Source organism: Oenanthe melanoleuca, chromosome 15 (assembly GCF_029582105.1).
Source record: "Oenanthe melanoleuca isolate GR-GAL-2019-014 chromosome 15, OMel1.0, whole genome shotgun sequence".
NCBI classification, from domain to species: domain Eukaryota; kingdom Metazoa; phylum Chordata; class Aves; order Passeriformes; family Muscicapidae; genus Oenanthe; species Oenanthe melanoleuca.
Genome location: NC_079349.1, coordinates 11,393,455 through 11,418,970, shown reverse-complemented (window position 1 = coordinate 11,418,970; position 25,516 = coordinate 11,393,455). Strand labels below are relative to the sequence as shown.

General features: G+C 41.8%; 1 protein-coding gene across 4 annotated transcripts; it reads left to right on the top strand.

Moving 5' to 3' along the window:
- The first annotated feature begins 38 nt into the window (after positions 1-38).
- Positions 39-25,257, top strand: MED15 (mediator complex subunit 15). 4 transcript variants are annotated; one of them, XM_056504105.1, is made up of 18 exons: positions 39-202; positions 4,944-5,031; positions 5,742-5,793; positions 6,305-6,334; positions 7,443-7,658; positions 8,189-8,454; positions 9,208-9,588; positions 10,622-10,717; positions 15,445-15,564; positions 20,178-20,320; positions 20,617-20,744; positions 21,613-21,747; positions 22,143-22,206; positions 22,357-22,423; positions 22,872-23,032; positions 23,187-23,353; positions 23,472-23,570; positions 23,721-25,257. In XM_056504105.1, the coding sequence occupies exons 1-18, from the start codon at positions 135-137 to the stop codon at positions 23,852-23,854; spliced, it is 2,415 nt and encodes an 804-aa protein (XP_056360080.1). In that variant the 5' UTR covers positions 39-134; the 3' UTR covers positions 23,855-25,257. The 4 variants fall into 4 exon arrangements, with proteins under 4 accessions (XP_056360080.1, XP_056360079.1, XP_056360083.1 ...); XM_056504104.1 differs by having other exon boundaries at positions 23,718-25,257; XM_056504108.1 differs by lacking the exon at positions 15,445-15,564.
- The last annotated feature ends 259 nt before the right edge of the window (positions 25,258-25,516 follow it).

Genomic DNA, 25,516 nt, shown 5'->3' with positions numbered 1-25,516 from the left:
GTTGGCTGGGCGCACGCCGGGACTCCATTTCCCGCCATCCCTCGCGCGCCGGAAGCGGCGGAGCGGCGGTTCCGGCGGAGGCAGGCCCGGGGCAGCGGCGGGAGGCGGCGGCGGGGCGCGCTCCGGTGGCGGCCATGGACGTGACCGGGCCCGAGACCGACTGGCGCAGCACCAACTTCCGCCAGAAGCTCGTCAGCCAGATGTGAGTGAGGGCCGCGGGCTCAGTGCCGGGTAGGCCGCGCAGGGCCGTGTCCCGGCCGTGCCGCTCCTCCGGGCTCCCCTGGCGGCCGGGCTCGTACCCATCCCGCTGGTCGCTCTCCTGAGGGGGCCTCGTTACCGGGGTTTGCTCAGAGCCTGTGCGGGGGCAACCAGGACTGTTCTTCGACTTAATTTTCCCAATCGTCCTTCTCTTTCGCTTTCCTTTCTCCAGCAATACCGGCTTCCTAAGCTGCGTGACACCGTCTGTTTTAGGGCTTTGATTCTGTCAGTGTCCGTGATGTGAAGTTTGGCATATTCAGCCCTATGAATATCACTGTTCTGGGCTTACATCTGCCTTTTGGGGGCACATAAGAAATAAAGGTGCTGGTGATTTAATGGGAGGTTCAACTTGTTGCCTTTTCAGTTTTCCTTTGTGAAACAATTTCTTTCCTTGAACTCTTTGCTGCTCTGCAGGCTTTTTCTATTTTCAGAAGGCTCTCCTGCCCTGTGCAAGGTGGTGAGCACAGAGGTGAATGCACTGTTCATTTCTAAAGTAATGTTGGAGTGCTAATCCATGTATATTTGGGAGGCTTGATATTCCCTTGTTGATTTTAACAGTCAATATCTGAAATATTTAATGACATATAAGTAGTTTGAGTGTTTGTGGGTTTACTACAATTAGGGTGCTGTTCCAGAATTTCCAGAATTAAACTATTGTAGTATTCATTGAAGAAGTATGATGGTGTTTGTCTGTCAGAGCCATGCAGGCTCTCTTGCTGCTCACAACAGATGTTTCACTTTCTAAACATTCTGTAAAGTCATTAATAAAGTCATTAATCTTGTCAGATTATTCCCTTATTTCTTCTCCTGTTCTTCTACTGCTTTGTCAAAACAAGCAAACAAAAGTGCCCTTGAATGCAGCATAGCTTTAAGGAAATAAACATGAGTAAGCACATGCAAACCTAACACAATAAACCTTGGAGTTTGTATTTGCCCTGCAAACTGGAATGTTGTTCTCTGAGCAGCAAACAATGCTCATAAATGTTTCAATGGAAGTGTGCAGCAAGAGATTAAAAAATGACTGCTACTGACCAAGAAATCTTTAAGATTAATGCTAAATGAAGAGATGACAGTAATCCTAAACTTGCAATAAATGCCCTCTGTATATTTTGTTTTACACAAGTGCACAGATGTCTCTCTATGACTCATGTGCATTTTATTACAGGTATAGAGACAGTCTTTTTTTGGCACTTCCTTGCACTCCATGCAGTTTTACAGTGTGGATCAGATATTTGTATTCATGGCCTCGTTTAGAAAGCAAGCAAAACTGATACTGGGGTGACTGGGATGAGTCATTACAGTGACTGCAGCAGAGTTTTTAAAGCAGTTATTATGTGTTAGATACCTGAAAACAGCCTGGCCTGGTTTCAAGGCACTTGGGATTAAGTTGAAGTTAGCCAGAAGCAGAGTTTGTTGGATGAGAAATAAAAGCAATGTACTTGCTAAAAAGCTTGAGCTCTGTATGCAACAAGTTCCAATTTCTTTCCAGAAGCTCTCAGTTTTGTCATTAGAGGCTGACCCAGTAGGTGGAAGAGGGAGGTAATTAAATATCTGGTGAATCATCTGAAAGTTTTTGTAATTTGTGGGAAGATTGTTCTGAGCAGTTAGGGAAATAAAATCTTAGATGCATGTATATCTTCCAGTTCACCCTGCAGCCAAGAAGTGAGATTTGTCAACATGAATGTTAGCACTTGGTGTTGAACATTGAAAGCATGAAGCCATTCCCATATCTCATTCTGAGTGCCTCTTTGTAGCTGCTGGATGTAGCTGTCTCATGTGGCAGTTCCATACTTGGGTTTTCATTACAACACTGAATTTAAGTTTTCTGGGTTTTGACTTTGTTTTCCAGGACCTTTGTTATGTGATTGACCATTTCAGTGTGGGCAGTGAGTATCCTGAGGAATGTGTCAGTGCTCCATGTGCATGATTTGGTTGTGGACAATTTTGGGAATGGTGGTTTTGATGTCCTGAGAAGCCTCTTGCAGTACTGGGTTCTGTGTGACTGCAGGCCTAAGCAGAACTTCCATACTGTTGCAAGATTGAGGAAGCCTGAGCTCCAAGGGCTGAGGCTGAGAAGCAGCTTTGGCTTCTCCCAGGGTGTTCCAGGAGTCAGCAGTGATGTGGGAGTGTGGAAATACACTTTAGCTTGCAGGGCACCATTTTACTGTGGCCCTTACAGAGAGCCAGTACACACTGATGCCTTGGGACTCTCCCTTTTCTTAAAGGCCTTTTCTTAATATGTTTGTAGATGTTGGTGTTGCCTGAAGCACAGACCTGGTCTGGGCTGTAAACTCAGTCTGTGGTTGTGTCCTGCTCCTGCCCTGAGCTGCTTTGAGGCTGTGTTAGAAGGGAATTGTGCTGAGTGTGGGAATGGGATGTAACTCAAGTTGAGCTGCCTTGTCCTGGTGTTTCACTGTGACAGCTGGTTCACAGAGTCATGGTGTGGACTGGCTAGGGAGCTGGGGCAGTTTTGAGGGAGAACATGTTCTGCAAGATTTTTCTGTTAGACCAGTTAGCCTGAGTGAGAGGTTGCACATATTTGGGCTGGAAACAAGCTTCTTGAGACTGGAGGGGGAATTCCTGAAGCTGGTGTTGGTGTTGAACGCTTCATCTTGTGAAACCACAACTCTGAGTGTTCTGCATGAAATAGAAATGCACATTTTTAGTGCACATTTATTAATGATACATTTACTAGGTGCTTACAGGGCTGATGAAGGTTGAATTGATTGGTACCATCTAGTTCCTAAAATTTTGTAGAGTTGAGTGTTCTGCAGGCAATGTGTCTGTGCTAAAGCTATGACTCTTCTAGCTGGATTCCCTAGTCTTTTAATGTAACTGTTTTTATGTTGTTTGCAGTTAAATATGTGAACAAGGAACAAGTTGTGTGTTTTTGTTTCTTCCTAGTTTTAACCTTTATTGGAATGCTAGCAGATAGCACATGGAGAGCTTGGAGTGGCTTTTTCAGTAATGCAGATGTAGTCACAATAATAGATCTTTCATGTTCTATAATGTCAAGAGGAAATGATCCATATAAAAGCAGATAATTTCTTTGCTCTGGATTTTTTCAAGCTCCTGATACCATATTGATCACTGTCTCTATCACATCCACTAAGTGCCACTTATATGTTACTTTCTTTATTTGCCTTTCTGTGCAATCTTTGTCTTCTCTTTTTGTCTGCTCAGTTTTCAGTACTCTCAACATGAAGGGCATTGTCATTGTACTGGGACTGGAAAGTTAAGGAGGATTCAGAGTAGTGTGGATTTAGAAGCAGCCTTTCCAAAAAAGAGAATGTGAAATAAGGGACTTGTTCATAGAGAATTGGATATAGCTTCTTCCTCCACAGCAGAGCTCCTCTGTGAGCAGTTCACTTCAAGGCTTGTTTGCCCATGGAAGAATACTTACTGTGCATTATGTTCAGATTCTGCCTCACATTAAATAAGTTTCATGTATAAGCAGCATTGTTCTGGTGGCTGCCAGACCCCACAAACAGGTTCCCTTGAGGTTCCACTGTGATGTGTGTTAAAGACTGCAGCAGTTTAGCTGAGAGCTGCTGGTTTGCCAGGTAAGGGTGTGAGTTGTGCATTTTAAGGTTGTAGCATCTGCTCTTCTCTTCTGAGACTGTCACTGAGTTAATTCCCAAAGCTGAACCAGTTTACTTTGGTGCAAGCACCATTCCTGTTGCATGGGAGGTGGTGGAAATCCAGGGGGAAAAAGCAGTAGTTCCTCTTCAGAGTGGCTGAAACTTCCAGGGGTCACTGCCCTGATGTGTATTTAATGGAGGGTAGCTGCTCATGCAATGGCAGTCACTGAGAAATAACTTTCTGAGATGTTAATTACAAAGTGAAAGCATTTCCTGATGACTTGTTTATGGAATTTGGACTGTAACTGCCAGGCTGCTTTAAAAAAGAGCAGGTTTTGCAGGGAAGTTTCTGAGAATGACAGTGCCTAGGGGATTGGAGGAGGGCTTCACCTGGCTGAACTCCTCGTTTTAGGATGCCTATTTTTTCGTGTTCCATGGTTGAATTGGTTGCTGCTCTTTGATGTGCTGAGGGTGCCCATTCCTTTCCCCTCCTCTGTCCCTCAGCAATGCTCCCACTCATTGTCCTCACCCTCTGCTTAAGCCTCTGTGCCTTTAGGCAACCTTGTTTTGTTTGGTTCTATTATTCCACCTTATGTTTAGAGGATTCTTTTGGAAAATCCTGATGCTGGGAAGCTCATCTCACTGTTTGCCAAACGTGGATTACATTAATCCTGTCATTCAGCTTTGCTCAAATAAACAAGTCCTGGTATTTTGTCAAAATAATACATCAGGCAATAAAATAATGACTCGTTTAGCAGTTGGTCTTGAATTTCTGCAAAGAATATTTGTGTTGCCTTTTAGAAATTAGTTGGCTTTTTTTCTCCATTATTTGAAGAAACTTAAAAGGGTGTCAGTTTTAAGTAATGTGTGGTGGTGGTTTGGTTTGGGGTTTTTTTTTCTTGTTGTTTTTTTTTTGGTTTTTTTTTTTTGTTTGTTTGTTTGTTTTTTTGTTTTTGTGGTGATGGATATTTGGGTTTTTGTTTGTTTTTAATCTATAAATAAGAGAAGGGTAAAAAGCTGTTTCACAAACCTTTCTAGCTACAGGAAGTATTTTGCAATGCCCTCAATTAATACCCAACCTTGTTTTTTTCTTTTTTTTTTTAGTGATGAAGCTATGAGGAAAGCTGGTGTTGCTCATAATAAATCCAGCAAAGATATGGAGAGCCATGTGTTTATGAAGGCCAAAACAAGGGTAAATCTCTATTTGTTTCCAGAAGTTATTGAGTGTCAAAAGAAGTTTGCAACAAATTGGAGAAATAGCAAAGCCTGTGTAAGAATACAGAGTTGTTTGAAATTTCAATTTATTTGTGCTGCTTCTTTTACCTTGAGGGGAAGCAAGAAGTTCTGCATCTGTAACTTCCTACAAATTATGAAGCACACTAAGAAAATATTTCAAAGAATATTTGTCTTTTCACTTCTGACACTTCTGTCATGTTAGTTTTCCAAGTTATTAATTTGCTTGTATTTGTAATATGAATTTTGCTTTAAAAAGAGTTACTATAGTGCAAATATGACAGAATTCAAGGACTTAAATAATTCATTGTGCCATGTAAGCAGGTTCTGTCCTTCTGAAAAAGGAATTATAGTGGATAAGAAGTGGAAAATACAGTAGTTGGTTTATAATGTTTGTAAATTGTGGTCCTGTTAGTGTAGCTGTCAGGGAAGTTCTTTCCTGTGAGTTTTGTGGTTTCTTGGCATTCTTGTACCATCAACCACAATGACGTATTAGTAAAAATATTCCTGGTTAATAAACAGGCTGTTTCTTGGAAGTGAACTGCCCTGAAAAGCCCACACACATTGTAAAGTAAAATCCAGTATGTTGGGAAGAGTACTGAAGAACCAGAAAGCAGAGATTATTCTGGTTTCATTCCTTATGCTAAAATATTCATTTTTCACCTCTAGGAGGAATATCTTTCTCTTGTGGCCAGACTTATTATCCATTTCCGAGATATTCGTAAGTAATTTTTTAGTTTTGGTTTTCTTTTCTTTTCAATCATGATTTCTCATTGAATCCTCATTAAAAAAACCACAACCCCCCCCCAAAAAACCCCAAAAAAAACAAAAAATCAAAACATAAATCTAGGGCTTCTTTGTGTGATTAACAAGTTACTTTAGAAATCTTCCTGTAGTATGCATGCCTAATTTATAAATACTGTTTCTTTTACACATCATCTATAATTGAAAAGTTTTTGAGAAATTATTTTAAACTTGCTACTTTTCTTCCTTCTTAATTTTTCCTGTATCTTTGCCTTCTTTCCATTTTTATATAGCATTCTGATTATTAAATTGGCTTAGGTTATTGTATTTTATTAGAGCTAGTACATGTTAATGTATTTTATTAGAGAGCAGATAGTGGTTTTATTTATTTTTTTAAATTATGATATGAATATGTTTCTTGTAGAGTATATCCAAAGGGTCAATGTGACAATATTAGCAAAGATGATTAATTGTTTTTACTTTTGCAGACAATAAGAAATCTCAAGCTTCAGTCAGTGGTAAGAGTTCCTTTTCTGTTGTTTTCTTCCTTCCCCTGTACTCTACATTTCTAAATAGAACAGAAATCAGGGCTGTGCTGTACTAAGAATAAAGCATCTGTGTATTCCCTAGGTGGGGTATTAAATGCTGCTGGAGTAAAGAAAGGGAGGCAGGAGAGTCCTGGAGTTGTTCAGTGATGAGGGTGACAGTGCTTTGGATGTAACACAGCAGACTTGTTTGTTGCCCTGTTTGTACTTTTGTTAGCTTACAGCACTAAGATTCATGGAAGCACAAGAGTGACTGAAAATAATCTGCTGAGCAGCCCAGGTTCCTGCCTGTTGCCTGGAGCTGTGGCTTCCTCAGGTGTTTTATGGGGCCATTTGGTGAGCTTGGATCTGATCCTGGCTTGTGCCTCTGTGCTAATTCAGTGGGTGTAAGGGACATAGAATGGCCCTGTGGTTTTATCCCTCTATAGGGCAGATATGCAGTCTGTGATTGATTAACATGCTGTCTAGACTGCTGGGAATTATTTTATAAATATTCTTAAGAAAAAGGTGGTGTGTGTTCTGTACCTGGTTAATATTGCTTCTGCACCCTGTTGTGTTTTGACCTCTAGGATTGTCTTTTTCTCTTTAACTTCACTTTGCTGTGTGCCCAGGGTTCAAATTATGAAAACTGTCTTGAAAGGCATTGAATTTATTCAGTGCATAATAACAGTGATGTTAGAGGGGGAGCTGTATAGCAAAGTACATCCTCTAGTCTGAGCATTGCTTCTCTGACTTGAGGAAGATCCACAGTGGGACTCTTGTGGTTTTGGGGGTTAAGAGCTTTATATCTTCATGGAGTTTTGTTGGCATCTTGTTTTGACATTGGAGATGGCTAATGAGTTCCTTTTCTCTGATGTATTTAAAATCTGTGAGGAACTTCACACTGGACCACTTTCAATCATCTCTGTTTGCAGAGAGGCAGAGATGTGCTGGAAGCCTTGTTTCACAGGCAGGGCAGTGAATCTGGGTTTGTCACAGTATTGGCCTAGTGATGGTCTGAAGTTGCCAGATCAGAGGGTGGATGCTGGAGAGCAGAGGGTGGTGCATGGCTGGTGCATCTCAGTGCCTGTTTCCTTTGCAGATCCGATGAACGCCCTGCAGAATCTGACGGGGGGTCCCACGGCAGGGGCGCCTGGGATGGGCATGGCTTCCCGAGCTCAGGGAGCACCAATGGCTGGCATGGCAGGCCTTGGTCCTATGGCACAGCAGATGAGTCTCCCAGGGCAGCAGCAGCCTCCTGGAACCTCAGGAATGGCCCCTCATGGGATGCCTGGTGTCTCTACAGCTACTCAGCAGAGTAAGTGTTCAGTTTGCTTCAAGCACTGAAGTTGTTAGATCAACTTTTCAGTAAGAAGTCCTTTCCCCAAGGAAAAGGTGCTGAAGAGATGTCATACATCTGGCTAAATCAGCCAAGTGAACTGGGGAAAGAATTGATTTCAAATACTGCTACCTAATTGAATAATTGAAGAAGTGTCTTCCTTAGTATAGCAAACAAAGTGTAGCTGTCATAGGAGCAAGTTCTGCTTTCATAATGGCAGATTCAGAACACTTTTTGTAGAGCTCACCTGTGTTTTCCATGGTACTGTGCTTCCTGCTGGTGACCTCAATGCATATTTCTTCCTGCACATTTTTACTCTCTTTACTTAGGTTGCTGACTCAATAGAGGCAGAGTGAATTGCAAGTTGGTAGTACAAAGTGTAATTAATTCTGCTGTTAATGTGCCCCATTCATTTGAAAAAGCAAAAATATATACAGCTAAAGAAGGACATTAATTAATCTCAGATTGTTTGGGTATTGTGTTTTAAGTGCAGTCTGTCTTCTCTTTAGCCCAGCTTCAGCTTCAGCAGATAGCCCAGCAGCAACAGCAGCAGCAGCAGCAATTCCAGCAGCAGCAGGTGGCCCTGCAGCAGCAGCAGCAGTTCCAGGCCCAGCAGTCAGCCATGCAGCAGCAGTTCCAGGTGCAGCAGCAGCAGGCAGCAGCTGCTGCAGTGGTGCAGCAGCAGCAGCAGCAACAGCAGCAGTTGCAGGCTGTCCAGCAGCAGCAGCAGCACATGCTGAAACTGCAGATGCAGCAGCAGCAAAACCAACAGCAGGTGATGACAAACAGCTATGATGGCAAATGTGGTGATGGGTGACTTGTCAGGTGGGGCTTGGCTTGTGTGGAAGTATCAGCTCTGCCTGTTACTAACATGTTTCCACTTTAGGGTAGGGCTTCAGGCTAGACTGTCAAGTTAATTGACAGCAGTGTATTAAATGCTAGAGGAAAGGCTTCACAGATGTTTTGTTGCTTGCTTTTGTCATAGCAATAGGGAATTAAAATCTTTGTCTCTTTCTTTTTATAAATGCCAGGATTGTCTTTCATTTTGACAGAAATTGGGAAAGAGCAGCACTTGAATTACTCTAGCAATAGTGACTATTTTGTCATTGTGTGAATAATGTGCTGCCACTCTAAAAGAGTGTATATACACATGTATATATAGATATATATATTGTCCTTAGGTAGAAAAGCAGGTGATGGAACTTCAGCTGTTATATTCCTGTGCAGTTTTTGCTAAGGGGTAATTACATTTGGAAAACTGTATCTGAGCCCATTTGTACAAGAGAAACTGATGGAGTTCACCTTTGCTTTTAAAAGTTACAGGAAAGTTTATAATGTGGAATTGCAGGCTATAGCACCATTTAGGGTTGTGATATGTGAGGGATGAGTGGATAAATAGGTTGGGCTTCCCCTTTGGACTTAAAACATCAATCTGATTATTAGGATTCTGTTTACTTTTGGTTTGTGAAAGTAAGTCTGCTGTCACATTGCTGGAAGCTTTGACATCCTGGCTTTTCCTGCTTCTCAGATGCAGCAGCAGCAGCAGCAGCAGCAGCTCCAGCGGATTGCTCAAATGCAGCAGCTGCAGGCAGCACAGGTCATGCAGGCACAGCAGCAGCAACAGCAGCAGCAGCAACAGCAGCAGCAGATACCACAACAGCAGATACAGCAGCAGCCACCTCAGCAAGTCATGCAACAGCAGATGCAACAGATGCAGCAGCAACAGCAGCAGCAACAGCAGCAGCAGCAACAACAACAACAGGTTGCTCAGGCACAACAGTCTCAACTTCCACCACAGTCCCAGCCTCAGCCCCAGCCCATGGTGTCTCAGCCTCAGGCAATCTCAGGACAAATTCCTGGTCAGGTTATGCCTGTTACTCTCACACCACAGCAGTTAAAAGCTATGCAGGTAAGGGCCAGTGACCAGCTGATTGCTGATTCATTAAGGCCACCTAGAGAAATAAAAAAACATATCTGACTTTTGCTAATGGTGAAATAGGAAAACCATAACTTGTTAAGAGCTCTGCAGTTACCAAGTTATGAGTAGAGGGTGTTTAAAGGTTTATATCTGGGCCTGCCAGTAGAGAACAGTTTTGTACCTAAGGAGTTCTGGAAATCTGTGAAAACCATTAATGCAGCTAATATTTAAAAATAATTTATTGTCTCACTCTTGAATGGAGAAGTAAAAAAAGAAAAAGAAACATACTCTGGTTAAAGAAAAATTGCCTCTGTGCCATTTGCTTTTCTAGAATATGAGCAAGTACCTTGATGTGTTTTAGACTGCAGCCAGTGTTAGCTCTCTACCATATACTGGCTTTGCTTCTGCTGCCATGTTGGGAGGTTTTGGTCACAGTTTATTCAATATGCTCATTTTTCCTGCCTTGAAGAGAAGGTGGGCAAGTTTTACTCTGTTAAATCTCTTGCTGGGTCATATTCTAAATGGTGCAACTTTTTGAAGTGTTACAATCATTTTTACCTGGGCTCCATAGGTTGCTGTTGAGCCAAAGTTTTTCTTTGGAACTTACTGGGGAGGAATGAAGTGTCAGCCACATTTTGGAAATGGATGAGTTGATACCCCCACTTTGTGCTCCTACCAGCTAACTAGGAGTAGTTAAATCCCATGATTGTCACACTGACAGATGTAATGAATATATAAACATTGGCAGTGCTGGTCATTGGTAGGCTTACAAAAAATTAAAGTATCTATTATTTTTATATATAAGATCTGATAATAGGGGCAAGGAGTTGTTGAATTGGGTGTGCAGTCTGTGGGAAAACTATTCTAAATGTCTTGAACATGGGAACTTGTTTTCACAAAAACCTCAAAAACTTTAGTTTGTGAGGTTGGTGTTGTCTCCAGCTGCCTTTTAATGAGCACAGTCAATGCAGTTGATACTACTCAGGTAAGTGTGCTCACTTTGGGTTCTGTTCTCATCCTGTAGGTAAGAGCTCAGCTGGTCCAGCAGCAGCAGCAGCAGGCAGCAGCAGCAGTGCAAGCAGCTCAGGCCCAGGCTGCTCAGATGGGAGCTTCAGGGCAGGTAAGGGCCCAGGGGCCAGTGGCACAGGTCACAGGCCTGTGGCAAGTGCATGCCAGAGATGAGCATGGAGTTGGGTTTCTGGTGGTTTCTGATGGGAGTCTGACACTGCTCATCCCCTCTCTAAAGGGGATGTGGTCTTCTCTGCTGGTTCTCCTTTGCCTGGAGTCAGAGGCAGGATTTCATTGCCAACCTCTCTGTGCATGTTCTGTGTCCCAAGTAGGAACGAGTGTTGCCTGTATGACACAGGAATGCACATGAGTAAGATGGTCTCCTGTGGGCACACTACAAGTCTGACTGTTGGTACCTCTTCTTTCATTGAACTCTCTTAGGTCACTGCTTTGTTGTGTAAACTGATTTCTGTACTGTGAATCTTTGCCTGCTATCTTTAATCACATGTGATTTACCTTCCATCTTCATGTATTGACTATAAAAAAATAGTATAGACTATGAAATCTCTCTGCACTCCCCTTTCAGTCCTTTCACCTTTCATTCTTCTTCTGAGTGAAATGGGCAGTAGATCTAGATGCTCTTGTTCTGGATGTGGATTGTGAAGAACAAATGGCGTGTGTCACAAGTGCAGAGTTACTTTAAAAAGAGAAAAGTGCTGGGTGAAAGCTTGTTGTCTAACATGGTTTTCTTATGCTGCAATACACCTGCAGCCCCAGTGGTTGTTTCTTGATGTGTGTCTGGTATGAAGGAGACATGGGGAAAAAAACTGGGGAATGGCTTGAGCTGAACCTCTTATCCTGTTTTCCACAAGAATATGAAAGTCTTTTGTGACTTACCTCTATGGTCTTTCATACTGAGGTATTTTACAGACATGGGTAAGTACAAATGTCACCACTCTGCAGAGGAAGAGAGAGGCAGACAAATGAAATGAGGCTGACTAGGACTAATGGCAGAATTCCTTCTGTATACCCAGACATTCCATGCTTTTCAAGCACCATTTTCCATTCAGTGCACAAGTAATTTTATGGATTCAGTCACAAGTTTTTTGTATGGACTGTGATAGCAATTGCTTCTTCAATGTGCATCTCCCAGACTTGGATCTGGGGTAGTGTCTTGTACCATGGTAACTCTCACATGGCCACATCCTTGTTGTTGTGGCCAAGTTCTGTTTCTGAATTGCTCCTTTGGCTTGAGCCAATGTAACACAGGATGTAAAAGAGCAGTGGTAAGTACAGTTGGGACAGTACTGGCAGCAATGCAGAATTCTCTTCCTACAGTTGAAATGTGAATTAAAACTTGTTTGTTTCTTAAATAATTTCCAGGTGGGAGCTTCAGGGACTTAGACTGACTGACAGTTTTTCTTGTTACTAACTTTAGTGGTGCTAAACTTCATGTGCCAGTGGCTTAACAGCACAGTGCATTTGAAAAGCTTTGGGTGATAACATGGTTGACAGCCAGTTTTGCATTGCAGATTTATCCAGTCCATGTAGTAAACTTTATTTTGCTCTTTATCTACCACATATGGAGTTTGGAATATTCCACATAAGGGCTTTACTCCACTTATGTTCATGCCATTGCAAGATGAGTCTACTACAATTCACCTACCACTATGAAGTCCAGTAACTAAATGGGTTTCTTGTACTTGTCTAAATATTTTCTTAATATAATACTTTTAAGATTGTGGCTGTATATGATATTACAATGCAGCTTCAGTGTTGAGAGTGTATAAGGATTTTCTTTATAAGAAGTCTCTTTTAAGACCAGATTTTTGCTTTCTATTTAGTACCTTTTTCAGTAGCATCAGCATTTTTAATAAATCTGCCTTGATTGCTTTATTTGGTTCAGGGAAGCTTTTTTTATAAACAAACCCTATTCTAATCTTTGCTTGCTACATTTAAACTTAATCTTTAAGGGGAATTTTGCTTGCTATGTCTGCATTTTCCCTTTTCCATGAAGTTTCTGTGAATCCTTCCTACATAAAAGTAAAAGCAGTCCCAGGTTTAAACATGGATTCATGTGGAGTTCCCTGAAGTTACAAAGACACTGCAGGGATCAAAGTTATCCTGCCCTAGTCCTTGTGAGCATGTAGCTCACAGGGAAACTCATAGCAGTGTCCATGCTACACAAAATGCACCAAGGAAAAAGATCTGTAATCAACTGCAGTTCAGTATTAGTAAAGTCTCTGTTCTGGTGCAATTCCTTCAGGTGCTCAGAATGCAGAGTGGCTGATGCTGGTTGAAAATCTGAGCTGCCTTTAGTGCACTGGCAGTGGCCCTGTATGTACATGTGCTCACCAGAAGCTGAGTATTTATGGAATGCTGAATGTTTGGATGTTAGATAAAAGAAAGATACAGGTTCTGGATTCTATTTGTTCTATTCCACTTCATTTTTATCAAATAATGGGGTTTGTAGCTTACTTTGGAGGGAGATTGCCTTCCTGCTGTCTGATTTATCTCAATTAACAGGGTCTATAATTTTACTTGTGAGAATCAGTTTCACTTGTGGAGGAAGATATGTGTTCTGTTAAAATCTTTTCCAAAAGTACTTAAACATTTCTGGTGTGATCTTATTTTACAAGAAGAATAACTCCTTTATGGGCATATTGCTTTGGAGCCCCCTTTCCTGACTCCTTTGTGAAAGGGTCACGGGGTTTGTAAATATAAATGAGCTGGAGAATGGGGGAAAATAAATTATTTTTGTTAAGAGAGTGGAATTGGTGATATTTTATACATGTATTTCCTTTCCAAAGAACACATTTAAAAAAAAAATACAAAAACCCTAACCCAAAAGTGTATGCACTAGCTTGACCAACCACAATACTATAAACAGCTGAAAGCCTTTGAGTTGGAGTTTGTCATGCTGGTGTTCAGTGGTTTGCCAGACACTTAACCTGTGAATATTCTTCTAATTTCCTTTGCCTCAGTGGAAGCAATCTAAATCTTCCCACTTTGGTGGTGTGGCTTCAGAACCATGGCCAAGATGGGACATGTGGGTCACCAAAACATGGCTGGGATTCCACACACCCCAGAGATGTGTGTGCATTCACGAGGGTCTAAGATGGGGTGATTGTACCTGAAAGGATATTTCCCCCCACCCACCCCTCCCCCAGCAAGTTCCCCCTTTTTTTTTTTGGTTTTGTTAGGGTTATGTTGCTTCACCAGCTCTCATGTTGATACTGTAGCTCTCCAGTGCACTTTGTAGCATCCTGTGCTTCGTGGCAGTGCTGGGTTGTTGTGTGTGCTGTGCATGCTGTGTGTGCACGTGTGCATGTGTGTGTGATGTCTGAGGCACTCTCATCTGTTCCCCCTCTGAAATCCTGTCTCTGACCATCCCTCTTTGTCTGGATGGAAAGGGACTGCATTGCTCTGATGTTGTCAACTAACAGCTGTGCTGAATTTGACACTATTTCCTTTATCAGTTATTGCTTTCCTTTTTCAGTCTTGCTATGTTGTATTTAATTTTATTTATTTTTAACAATTGTAAGCACATGCATTCTTTGACTCTCTAGAGATGTGTTGCTGGCTGCTTCAGTCCATTTACATAAACATCAAGCAGGAGTTCCCCAAACCATTTACAGGAAGGAGATTACATTATCTCTTAGGTTAGTTAGGATTGTGTAGGCTAGGAAAGAAGGGTAGCCCAGAGAACTTTACTGTAGATAGTTGAAATCCCAAACAGAAGCTCTTTTACTGATAAGTGAATCTGCCAAAGCTGCCTGAATGCTGCCAAAAATACATGCTGTATTTGTTGTAAATTCTCAGTATTTGGTGTAATATTAAATTTTAAGTAGTAGAGGGCTATGCAGGTATAAAAAATTAAATCTGTGTGGCGTGCAGGCTGATGATTCTGAAAGGTACTTTTGGACACTGCATAGCCCTAATTCTGTTTTAAAATAAAAATTGATTCTAATGCTAACCTTTATAATTTATCCTAAATGATTGTTCTTTAGAGTGTGCTCATTCTATACAGCTGAAGAATCAAAAAGAATTAATAGACTTGAGCAAAATCATGGACTCAGAATAACTTAGCATGCCTTAGTAGTAGAGGAATAGGTATTTCTCAAAATTACAGTCATTAAGGTGTATTTGACTGTATATACTTTTGGGTTATAAAAGAAAGGAAATAAATTTTTCAAACCTGGAAGTCCTTTTTGTTGTTTTTGGCATTGTTGTACTGGCATAGGTTAGGCTGGTGTGAAATCTGCTCACTGTGGAGCTGCTCACTGACAGCTGCTGTTGAACTGTCTGACAAAATGTGCTGTAACAGGGGGGGCATTGGCCAGCTCTGCTAAACCCTGAGAGCCCACAGTGGGGGAAAGCACATCAGAAACCTGAGACATTACAGAGCTGCTGATATGGAGTGTTCCTGACAGCAATCTTAGGTATTTCCTAGAGTTAGAGTTAGAGTTAGAGTTAGAGTTAGAGTTAGAGTTAGAGTTAGAGTTAGAGTTAGAGTTAGAGTTAGAGTACTTCCTGATGTCAGAAAAAAATTAGGAAAGGCCCTTCATGGAGATGACAGGATAGTCCCACCCTGGCACATGAATCTGAATGTGCATATCAGCTCTCTCAGGAGTTGATAGGTGCTCTGTGAAACAGGAGTATAAGGAGTTAGGTTTGCAAGGCAGCCCCTTAGGTTAACCTTTAGAGAAAAGCTCACTAACCTGCCCTTCATGCTCCCCCTGCCCAGTTCCTGGAGGCTGCATGTGCTTCTCATCCTGCCAGTGCACTGCATTTCTTGTTTTGCGATTACTTTTGTCTGTTGTCCCTCTGTCCTCAAAGATGATCACCGCACCTATGGCCCGAGGTGGGATGCAAATCAGACCACGGTTCCCGCCCTCCACCGCGGTGTCTGCTACAGCACCAAGCTCCATGCCCTTGGGCGGACAGCAAATGCCACAGGTATTTACTGGCTCACAGCACATTGTCAGCACTTGTGCACAGTTTCACTGCATGGGTCTCTGCCTTTCCAGCAAGGGCACCTTTTGCATCAAACAATGAACTTGCTGGTGTTACTCAGGGTGTTGGTCTGTTTAGGTTGTGATTTTATGGATCCTTTTCCATTTTTAATAGGTTTTCTGAGAGCTTGGGATATCAAATAAAGTATTTTTAAAGTGGGGTAGATCTTTATTTTAACATTTAAAACTTTTCCATGTTCAGAATTGTTTCAAGTCTCAAATTAAAGGTCCACACTCCACGAGTGTGCATTCTGAGTGCTGCAAGTCAGCACTGCAGCATAACCTGGCTGAGTTGTGTCCAGGACTGTGCTTGGTGTCTGTTCATGCTCTGTGCAGGTGCTTCTTGTGTTGTTGGTAAACTTGGCTCGTTTCAGTTTGAGCAGCTCCTTGGCATGGTGCCAGGGACCCAGAGAAACTTGAGCTGTTCTTTTCTTTCATGGTCATGTAGGAGGAGCTGCCAGAAGGATTCCACTTGTACCTGCATCAGTGCAGGCAGGCTGGCAGCTCCTATCCAGCTGTTGCTGGAAAAGGCATCAGGTCAGAGCACTTCATTCCTTTTCAGGAGTTTGCAAAGGAACTGACAGTGACCAGAAAGATTCTGCAGTCCTAGCAAAGACATGTGTTGTCATTTCTGCTTGAAGATGAATGGTCATTCCAATCCAGGACTGTGCATCTGTTAACTGACACAAACCCCAGCCATAGCTCTGGAGTCAGAGGGGAATTTGCTTTGTGCTCTGGTCACTGTAGCAGTTAATAGATACTGAGATAATCATCTCCCATCTGAAATATCCACAGTATCTGATCCACAGTATTCCCATGGGTATTTAAATATTAAATTTGCTTCTAATTAATACCAAAAGACTCCTAGTTCAAGCATTCAGTGCAATAGTTGATCTCTCAGCACTGAGGAGCTTTGATTTCTGACACCAAGGGAACTGCTCAGCAGGAAGTGTTTTCAGTAGCTTGCCAGGGATTGTGAAAGTCATGGAGATAGAAGGCTGAGCAACTGGTCAAAGCAGCAGAAGAAGAGAAATTTTTCACGAGCAATGATTGTAGTGAAAATGGCTCAGAAGCAGGTGCTGGGTGAGTGAGTGAGGCTTACTGGTGGCTGGAAACATGTTCTGGAGCCAGTCTGACCTGCCACATACCTGACAGCTCTGGGCCAGCATGAATCTCTAGTATTGTCTGCCAAAATATTTTGTTCAGGTTCTAGGTAAATTAGAAATTAGAAATGTTGTCTTTTACAGCTCTTAATCTTATAAAATGCTAAACTGCTGTTTGTGGGGTGTAACTTCCTTGTCATCAGAGCCCTTGCAGCTGTTCCCAACAGGAGCTAAGGGCTGTAGCAGGTATGTGGTTATGAATGACTCATTTAAGAGCTGGTCCTCTCCTGGACTGTGTATTAAAATCCATTTAGATGTGGTGATAGGTAGTTCAGGGTGTATTTTCTCTCTAGAAAAGAATCCTGGTATTGCACTGAAGAATGCTTTTCAACAGGAGGATGTGATACAATACCTTGTGGTATTTATTTTTATCCCATATGACAAAACAGTCTGGCCTTTTGTACAAGATTCATTTGATTCTCCAGTGAGTTTATTTGTTTGGTTGGGGTTTTTTGCTTCTTACAGTCTTTGCAAACAAAACAAAACAAAAAATTACTGATATGAGGTTTTATTCCACAATCACCTGGTGTTTTAATTTGCAAGAGAGTTAGAACTGAGAGCCCTTACCAGCCTCATCTTCTGAGTGCTTTTCTGTGCCTGAGACTCAGCAAAGTGGAGCTAGAACTCATAGCTGGGTTTGTCTTCCAGGACAGTGTGCTCTGAACACTAAGAATAGCTTTGATTTAATGGATGTAAATGCAAACTTCTATCATACAAGCCTAAATACCTTTTGGGCAAGACTTCAGAAAATTAGGGTATGGTGTCATGATCAGGTCACTGCAGAGTCACAGAGCAAATTCATGCTCAGTGGGCTGTAGTAGCTGTCCATGGACATCCTTTTATGTGCAGAAATTCATATCCCTCTGTGAAAAAGGATGTAGTTGGACTTCCTTGTATCTGCTGAAGATGCAGGGTAAACAAATGATCAATAACCATGGTTTAACTCTGGAGCTGAATGAATTCAATGGAGTTAAAGTTCCAGAGAGGAGGAAATTTTTGTCTTTTGTGGTGTGTTTGTTTGGTTGGGTTTTTTTAAGGCTTCTTTTTACTCAGAGTCAGCTGCAAAGAGCATTCCCTAGAAATTGAAATTTTATTAAATTGTTAAAATCCTAATCCACATCCTGCAAACAATATAGAAACCTAAATCTGAAATCATCTTTAAATCTGTTCTGTAGAAAGACATCAGAAATTATTATGTAGCAAATGAGCTGCTGTTGAAGAAAAGCAAGGCAGTAAGTTCAGAATTGCACACTTCTGAATTCATATTTTTGCAAACATCACCATTTTGCTTACTGTTAGACATTGGCCTTTGCTGTTCTGAAATGAAGCTGGCAGAGAGCAAGCCTGGAAAGGAAGAAATTGTTTGCCTGTGCATGTATTTCAATGGGGAGGGGGAGTGAAAAAAAATTAAATTCATCCAGTTAGGTGCACAGTAAATGCTGCATATCCTTTTCTTCATTTTTCTGCAGCATTTGTAAATTAATGTCAGTAATGTCCTTGGTGCTGAATTACACACAGAAACTTAAATCTGGAAGAAAACCTAATGAAATCTTTCTCTTTCCTTCCTTCCCAAAACACAAGGATTTAGTGTTCAGAAGTCATTTTTTCAACCAACTTAAGACACTTAACAGGGGCCTGATTTTCAGGAATTGATGAACCACTCCAGGTGGAATTGATGAAAAATGGGTGCAGTATCCATATGGATAAGTTCTAAATCACTTACTGTGTAATAGCACATGAAATAGACTTGTGAAGAATCAGGGAATGCTTTTTGCAGTGTCCATCCTAGTTTCCTTCCAAGCATGGTGAGCTGCCTGCAGCTGCAGGAGGCAAACTCTGCTTTTCCAGCTGTTGAGGAGAGACATGCTGTTAAAGAATGCACCTCCTTTGGAACCCAGTAAGAACAGGCTCAGGAATTGTTGATTATGGAGAAAGGGAAGATGCTGTATCATTTCAGCCTCACTTGTTCTATGTATTAGCTGTGTGTGAGAGGTTGCAAAGGTACTGGGGCTACTGAAGTTTGAAAAAAAATTATAGTATGTCAGTCTGCATTTGATTTTGAATATATCCTGTAATGGGTGATAAACTTGTCCCTTCAAGCTTAGTAGTTTTACACTGAGCTGGGGATTGTTTGTGCCCTTTTTTGGAGGGAGTGTGACCCTGCAATGTGATTTACCAAACAAAGCATGTCCTGTTGGAGTCAGTGTGTCCATGCAAAAGTAGACAATGCAATACTTTTCTCTGTGCTAAATATCATGTCCTCTGCATACAGTTGGATTATTTAGATGGATATTTAACAAGAGAGAGAAGGGCAGAACCAGTTTCCAGTGCCTCTGATGTGCCTGGGACTTGTGGATTTACTGGAACCTTTGCTTAAAAATGATTTAGTCTGGGGGGAAGAGTTGTTAATTCAAGGTTGCTAATTAGTGACTTACAGAATGGACACATGGGTTAGTAAGCCACAATATATTGCCTCTGCAGGCTAATTCCACTTATCTTTGTATGTACTTATTTATAGCCTCAAGCCATAACAACTCTGCACGTGCCTTATACATGATCACTTAATATGTGCATTACTATCCCATGCCTCTGCCATTGCACAGGTTTTCTTGTTTGGTTTTAAGTGATTAAGGGGAAAAATGTGTATTAGAACAAATGTGAGAAGTTGCTCAAATTTTAGTGTTCATCTGGCTCTGGCACTGTAGAGTGTACAGAATAGACTTAGTTGTTACCCAGAGTTTGGTGCTGTTCTGGAAATGCTCTGACTTGCCTTTTTGTCCTTTAGGCACACCTCATCATTCTCCAAAAGTCAGAAAGCTACTTCACTTTTTCCCACCCAGCCTTCAGTTTGGAGTTTCTATCTCCACACAGATTTTCAGAACTCAATATTTAAACGAGATGTTGGTGATTTGGCTTATCTAATTTTTTCTTCCTTCTTCCTAAAGAAAACCAGTTGAGAAGCTGCAGTTGAGTCTGACAGACCTTTGAAGACTGTAATTAAAATGTCTAAATAAGGAGGGGGTTTTGACTCCTAATTATTAAGTGGGAAATGTCTTTGCTTCCTGTTCTATTGAAGTACAGGTTTTTCACGTGGCACTTCCAACATTTTAATTGCAACATGATGGTTTGGGCAGTGAAAAATAATTATTATACAGTTAATTCAAGTTATGTGCAGTTTTAATGATTGTTTCTCCTGAAGTTGATAAGATTTCCTGCCCTGAGAGCTTCAAGAGTGATACAGGTGGGAGTGTCCTTATGGGGGAAAAGGAAACTAATGCTTTCATTTCTTGTAGGCCTGAGGATACACTTCTCTGCACAGGTAAAGCCTTTTAGTTAGGTTCCCATCCTCTGCTCCCTTTTGTTGTTATTGATGGTACCTTTTTGCACATTCCAGGTCAGCCAGAACAATATTACCATGATGTCATCCCCATCTCCTGTCCAGCAAGCTCAGACACCCCAGTCCATGCCTCCCCCACCACAGCCACAGCCATCTCCTCAGCCAGGCCAGCCAACTTCTCAGCCAAACTCAAATGTCAGGTGAGCCACACTGCAGCTTCTGAGCACCTCTGTTCATAAGTGGGAGGTTCTCAGAAACATTCAATAACCTTACTGAAGTGAATGAATTTTAATACCAACTCCACTGGGTGCACAGGTGAGATGGTGTTGAATTCACTCTGAAAACTCACATTTTCCATAAAGAATCTGTGTATGAAATCTCACCAGGGCATAACTACAGACTGCCATAATGATGCTTACTAAAACCATATCTGCTTACAGGCTGATGATCCTCTCTTGGCAGATTCTGGCAGGTTTCATTTATGGTTATTTTTCAGCTCTGGCCCTGCTCCATCACCCAGCAGTTTTCTCCCCAGTCCATCTCCACAACCATCACAGAGCCCAGCAGCTGCACGAACACCTCAGAACTTCAGTGTCCCATCCCCAGGCCCTTTAAACACTCCAGGTGAGTGATCTGAGAGCTGTACTGCACACCATGGCTTGGGCTGTTCCTGGGAAACCTGTTATTTTTGGCACACTGTAAACTTCCAAGAGCTCTACCTGGCAGCTGGCACTGCAGCTGGTGAACGTGTCACCTATACCACATAACACAGCTGCCTGGATTCCCAAATCAAAATCAACTGAAACCTTTTCTCATCACTGAACTATGTAATGGGTTTTTCTAACTTCCCCAATCTTTGAAAAAAAGAATGATACCTAATTTAATGGAGCAAGTTTATAGAGGCATGATGATTCCTTAGTTCCAACAGGAAGGGACCCTCAGTGACACTGTGCAGTTGTAAAGGACATAACCACTTAATCCCAGCAGCAGGGATTGCTTTGCTCCAGAACACTTCCCAGTGTACTCTGGCACTTTGCACTTCCCTCCCAGCCAGGATAAGCTGTTTGTGATGCTGTGAATGGAGGTAACAAACTGGCTCCTTCTCAGACCAGTGTGGTGTGCTTTGCAGATAGGAAAGGACCCACTTAACAAAAACTGCTGTGAATTTATTGTGTTTATTTCGTGTTTAAGGCATCAGAGTGAAGGCAAAATGAAGATCTAGAAAATGGGTATATGGAATTTGGGAACTTTGCAGAAAAAACTGTATTAAGTGGGAATTGCTGTTCTGCCCATAGAACATGTTATTTCTACACAAAGACTAGAGGGTTGGGCAAGCACTTAAATATGGAGGGCATCCAGTTGTGGATTTGGATATTTGACATGAGCTACATTTTGAGAGTGCCACATTTCACATCAAGATTCTGAAATGTGAGAATAATGTTCTGCAGTATCTTTTATCACCCTGTGACACACAGAATTCCTTTTTTGCCAGGAAATCCAAATTCTGTCATGAGTCCAGCCAGTTCTGGGCAGTCAGAGGAGCAACAGTATCTGGAAAAACTCAAACAATTATCAAAATACATTGAGCCACTCCGGAGGATGATCAACAAGATAGATAAAAATGAAGGTGAGGTTTCCTGTATTTGGCCATGCATTTATCTATGTCAGCTCTCTTATCTGCTGAAAGAAGCAATACTTTGTCTTTTGTGGTGACTTCTTTTCCAGGGATTAAAAATGTCAGAGAAAGTTAGCTGTTCTTTCTTGCTTCTAACTAAAGATTTTAGTGTGAGGAGTGGGCAAAATCCTTATCCTTAGATTCTTATCTTTTTTTTTTACTTCTGATGGTTTTGAAACATACAGAGTTTATGCTTTGGATATATTTAGGACTAGATGAAAGGTCTTTAATCTTCACTTTCTTTAGTACTGGCTCATGTTTTCATTTTTGACAGCATACTGTATTTCTGTCTGCAAGAATGGAAGCTATTCTTGTAGTCAGTGTTTATGTTTCTCTTACTGTTTCAGACAGGAAGAAGGACCTGAGTAAAATGAAGAGTCTCTTAGATATCCTGACTGACCCTTCCAAACGGTAACTTTCCTGCCAGTTTCCCCAGCTGTTCAGAAATCTGTTCTTTAGCCCCCAGCCCTTTTGCCATTGAGGTTGCTCTGGGGCTCAGCAGGAACACTTCAGCTCCATGTGGTCCTTGCTGATGTAGATGAAATTTCTGCTCTTCCACAGGTGCCCCCTGAAGACACTGCAGAAATGTGAAATTGCTCTGGAGAAGCTGAAAAATGATATGGCTGTGGTATGTAATGCTTTGTGCCAGCAGAGATAAGCAACTCATTCCAAAAGGTCTCAAGACTTGGCAGGATCATTTTTGCAGTTTTTATTACTCATGCTGTTAAAACTTCAAGTAATTTGGACAAAATAAGAAAACAGGAAAAAACGGGCAAGCATTTACTTCATGTAAGTCACCTGTATGTATCTTTTAACTGAACTTTAAATTTCTTGTGCTTTGTGCCAAGACTTGAGTAATTCTTTCTTTGGACTGTGGCTGATTTCAAGACAGCCTTCCTATACTGCATATGGATATTTTTTTTTGCTTTACTTCCTCCCTCCCTTAATGTTACTCTATGCAGCTTTGAGAATCGTTTGCATTGGAAGTTCACCGCTATAAAATTTTTCAGAATCAACAGCAGATATTTCTATTTTTGTTGATGATTAAAGGAAAAGGGGTTTCTGTTGTGTTTCAGCCTACTCCACCACCTCCCCCAGTGCCCCCTACCAAGCAGCAGTACTTGTGCCAGCCCCTTCTGGATGCTGTTCTGGCCAACATCCGCTCGCCGGTGTTCAACCATTCGCTGTACCGCACGTTCATGCCGGCCATGACGGCCATTCACGGCCAGCCCATCACGTACGTACGCGCTGCGGGCCCGGCTCTGCTCCAGCAGATCCCTCTGGGGAGCTGTTCAAACAGATGGGTTTGTGGGTGGGGGGCACCTGCAGCTTTTCTTCTTTCACGTGTGAAATATTTTCACCTGGTCCTTTTGTGGGTGTGTCGCACACAGGGCCCCCATTGCCTCCCCTCGGAAGAGGAAATATGAAGAGGATGAAAGACAGACCATACCAAATGTCTTACAAGGAGAAGTTGCGAGGTTAAATCCTAAATTCCTGGTGAACCTGGACCCTTCACACTGCAGTAATAATGGCACAGTTCATCTCATATGCAAGCTAGGTAAAAAGGAAGGGGGAGATGTGCAGTCTGGTTCCTCCTTGGGGTTTACAGGCTGGAAATCAAGCTCAATTATGCACAAAAAGGCTCCTGCTCTGATGGAAGTGTGTTTGCCTTTTAGATGACAAGAATCTTCCAAATGTCCCACCACTCCAGCTCAGTGTCCCAGCAGACTATCCAGATCAGAGCCCTCTGTGGATAAAGAACCCCAGACAGTATGGTATGAAGATGTTGCCATGACATTTGTTGGGCATGTGAACTGGGAGTAGTGGGGAAGTGTGAACACCTAATGTTGCTCTTTTATATTAATATTTTAAATAATGTTTTTATGACAACTTCCTTTATCTGTTCTCTCTTTTTTCTCCAGCAGCCAATCCCTTTTTGCAGTCAGTGTATCGATACATGACTTCAAAACTGCTGCAGCTGCCAGACAAGCATTCAGTCACAGCTCTCCTGAACACCTGGGCACAAAGCATCCGTCAGGCCTGTCTCTCTGCTGCATAACACCTCCCCTCCCCAGTCATCAAGCCACAAAAGTTCTCAACAGCTGGCCTCTTCCACAAGCCACTGGAAAACCACAGTGTGGGGAGGTTACTGCAGAAGAAAGCAGCCTTATGTTGTTTTGTTTCTAGGTTGTCAGGTTCAGTAGAGAACCTGATGTTAGACTTAGCTTTCATGCTTTCTGTCTTCTGCCTCTGTGGACTTCTGCCAGCATTTTCAGATATACAAAATGTGTATATATGGTTCTCAAGACTGTATTCAGGATGAGTTTTTATTGTCTTCTTAGAGAAGAAATTATTTGTGGACTTCCATCAGGGAGTCTGGTATAAGATGGGGGTAGGGAAAAATGTCCTAATTTGCTTCAAAATTTGCTCAGTGCCAGTATTTCTTTCACACTGTATGTTTTGTGATCTGATACTGCCCCAGAAATAAATGAGCTGCAACTCAAATGTGCTTGCAAACTTCCAGTGAGTGCAGGAAATCTTTTTAACTCTTGGTTTTGCCCAGAGATAGGATAAATTACATCCTTTTAAGGTATCCCTCAAATATGTGAGATAAATCTGGATAATTATACTTGGGGGTGGGAATCTGGAACCAAACAGAGCAAAAAATGTATTTTATAGCTTATTTCAAATGCAACTTTGTATAAAGGGTTTTTGGTTAGCATGGACCATGTTTCTCACTCCAAGAGAAAGGCTGATAAGAAAGAAGAGGTGCTAAAATGCACACTGACATCTTCTATAAATTCAGTAAATGTGTGTAAAGATGGGGGGGAGTATAAAGGCCAAGTGATACAAATCAATGCAGCAGGTTTGTAGCTACATTTCTTCTTTTAAGAGTCTTTCTGAGGCTTCCAGTGAGAGTTAATGCAGTGCACTGAAAATGTTTCTATACTACATGAGTTTGTTTAAACAAAAAAGGCAAAAAACAGCATCTCAGGAGTAGAACTGACAACTAATCCATCGTGCCTTGAACAGTGATGGGCACTCAAGTCAGGCAGCAGCTGCCTTATTGTTGGCACTTTGAATGAAAACATTTACCACAGGTAACTCTAATTTAAATGCATTTTTCATATTTCTCCATGTGTCTAAGTTGCTCCTTCTTAAGTTCCCGGTGCAGGAAAATTTCAAATATCAGATGCTCCAATTATATCCTGCCCCATCTCTCTCTGTATTGTGCAGCAAACCCTAAAGAGTAGCTGGGCTCTCTTACCATAGTGTCAAGAAATTGCTATGACCTCTGTAAATCCATGTGGTGTCATCAGTTTTAGGATGTTTTTAAATGTGGGTACTTAGTAAGCACTGACTGAGGCAGCAGAGTGCTGTCAGTATTTTGTACATGAACTAATACATTATCTGTTTGTTTCTACTGTAATAAATTTATTATTATTCCTGTGTTGGATGCCAGCATTGTACTGCTCTTCCCCTGTTAAGATACCATGGGATGAGGGTTACTGTGTTCTGTGGTAAGTGAAAACTCACAGGCTTTGAAGGTTAGGGGACAGAATCAGAAATGGCCTGTATATCATGCACCACATGAACTGGAGAGCTGGGCAGGAGGTTGGTGATGGATCTACCTGTGGCATGACTGCAGCTTTAGAAGTACTCATGGCTTGTTGTCCCCCCTCAAAAAAAAAAAAACAAAAAAAAACCAAACAGCATATTC

Coding starts and splice junctions, on each gene's coding strand:
- MED15 (XM_056504104.1), top strand. CDS start 135: ATGGACGTGACCGGGCCCGAGACCGACTGGCGCAGCACCAACTTCCGC. Junction 6,335..7,442: donor ATCTCAAGCTTCAGTCAGTG/GTAAGAGTTCCT, acceptor TTTCCTTTGCAG/ATCCGATGAACGCCCTGCAG. Junction 10,718..15,444: donor AGATGGGAGCTTCAGGGCAG/GTAAGGGCCCAG, acceptor CTGTCCTCAAAG/ATGATCACCGCACCTATGGC.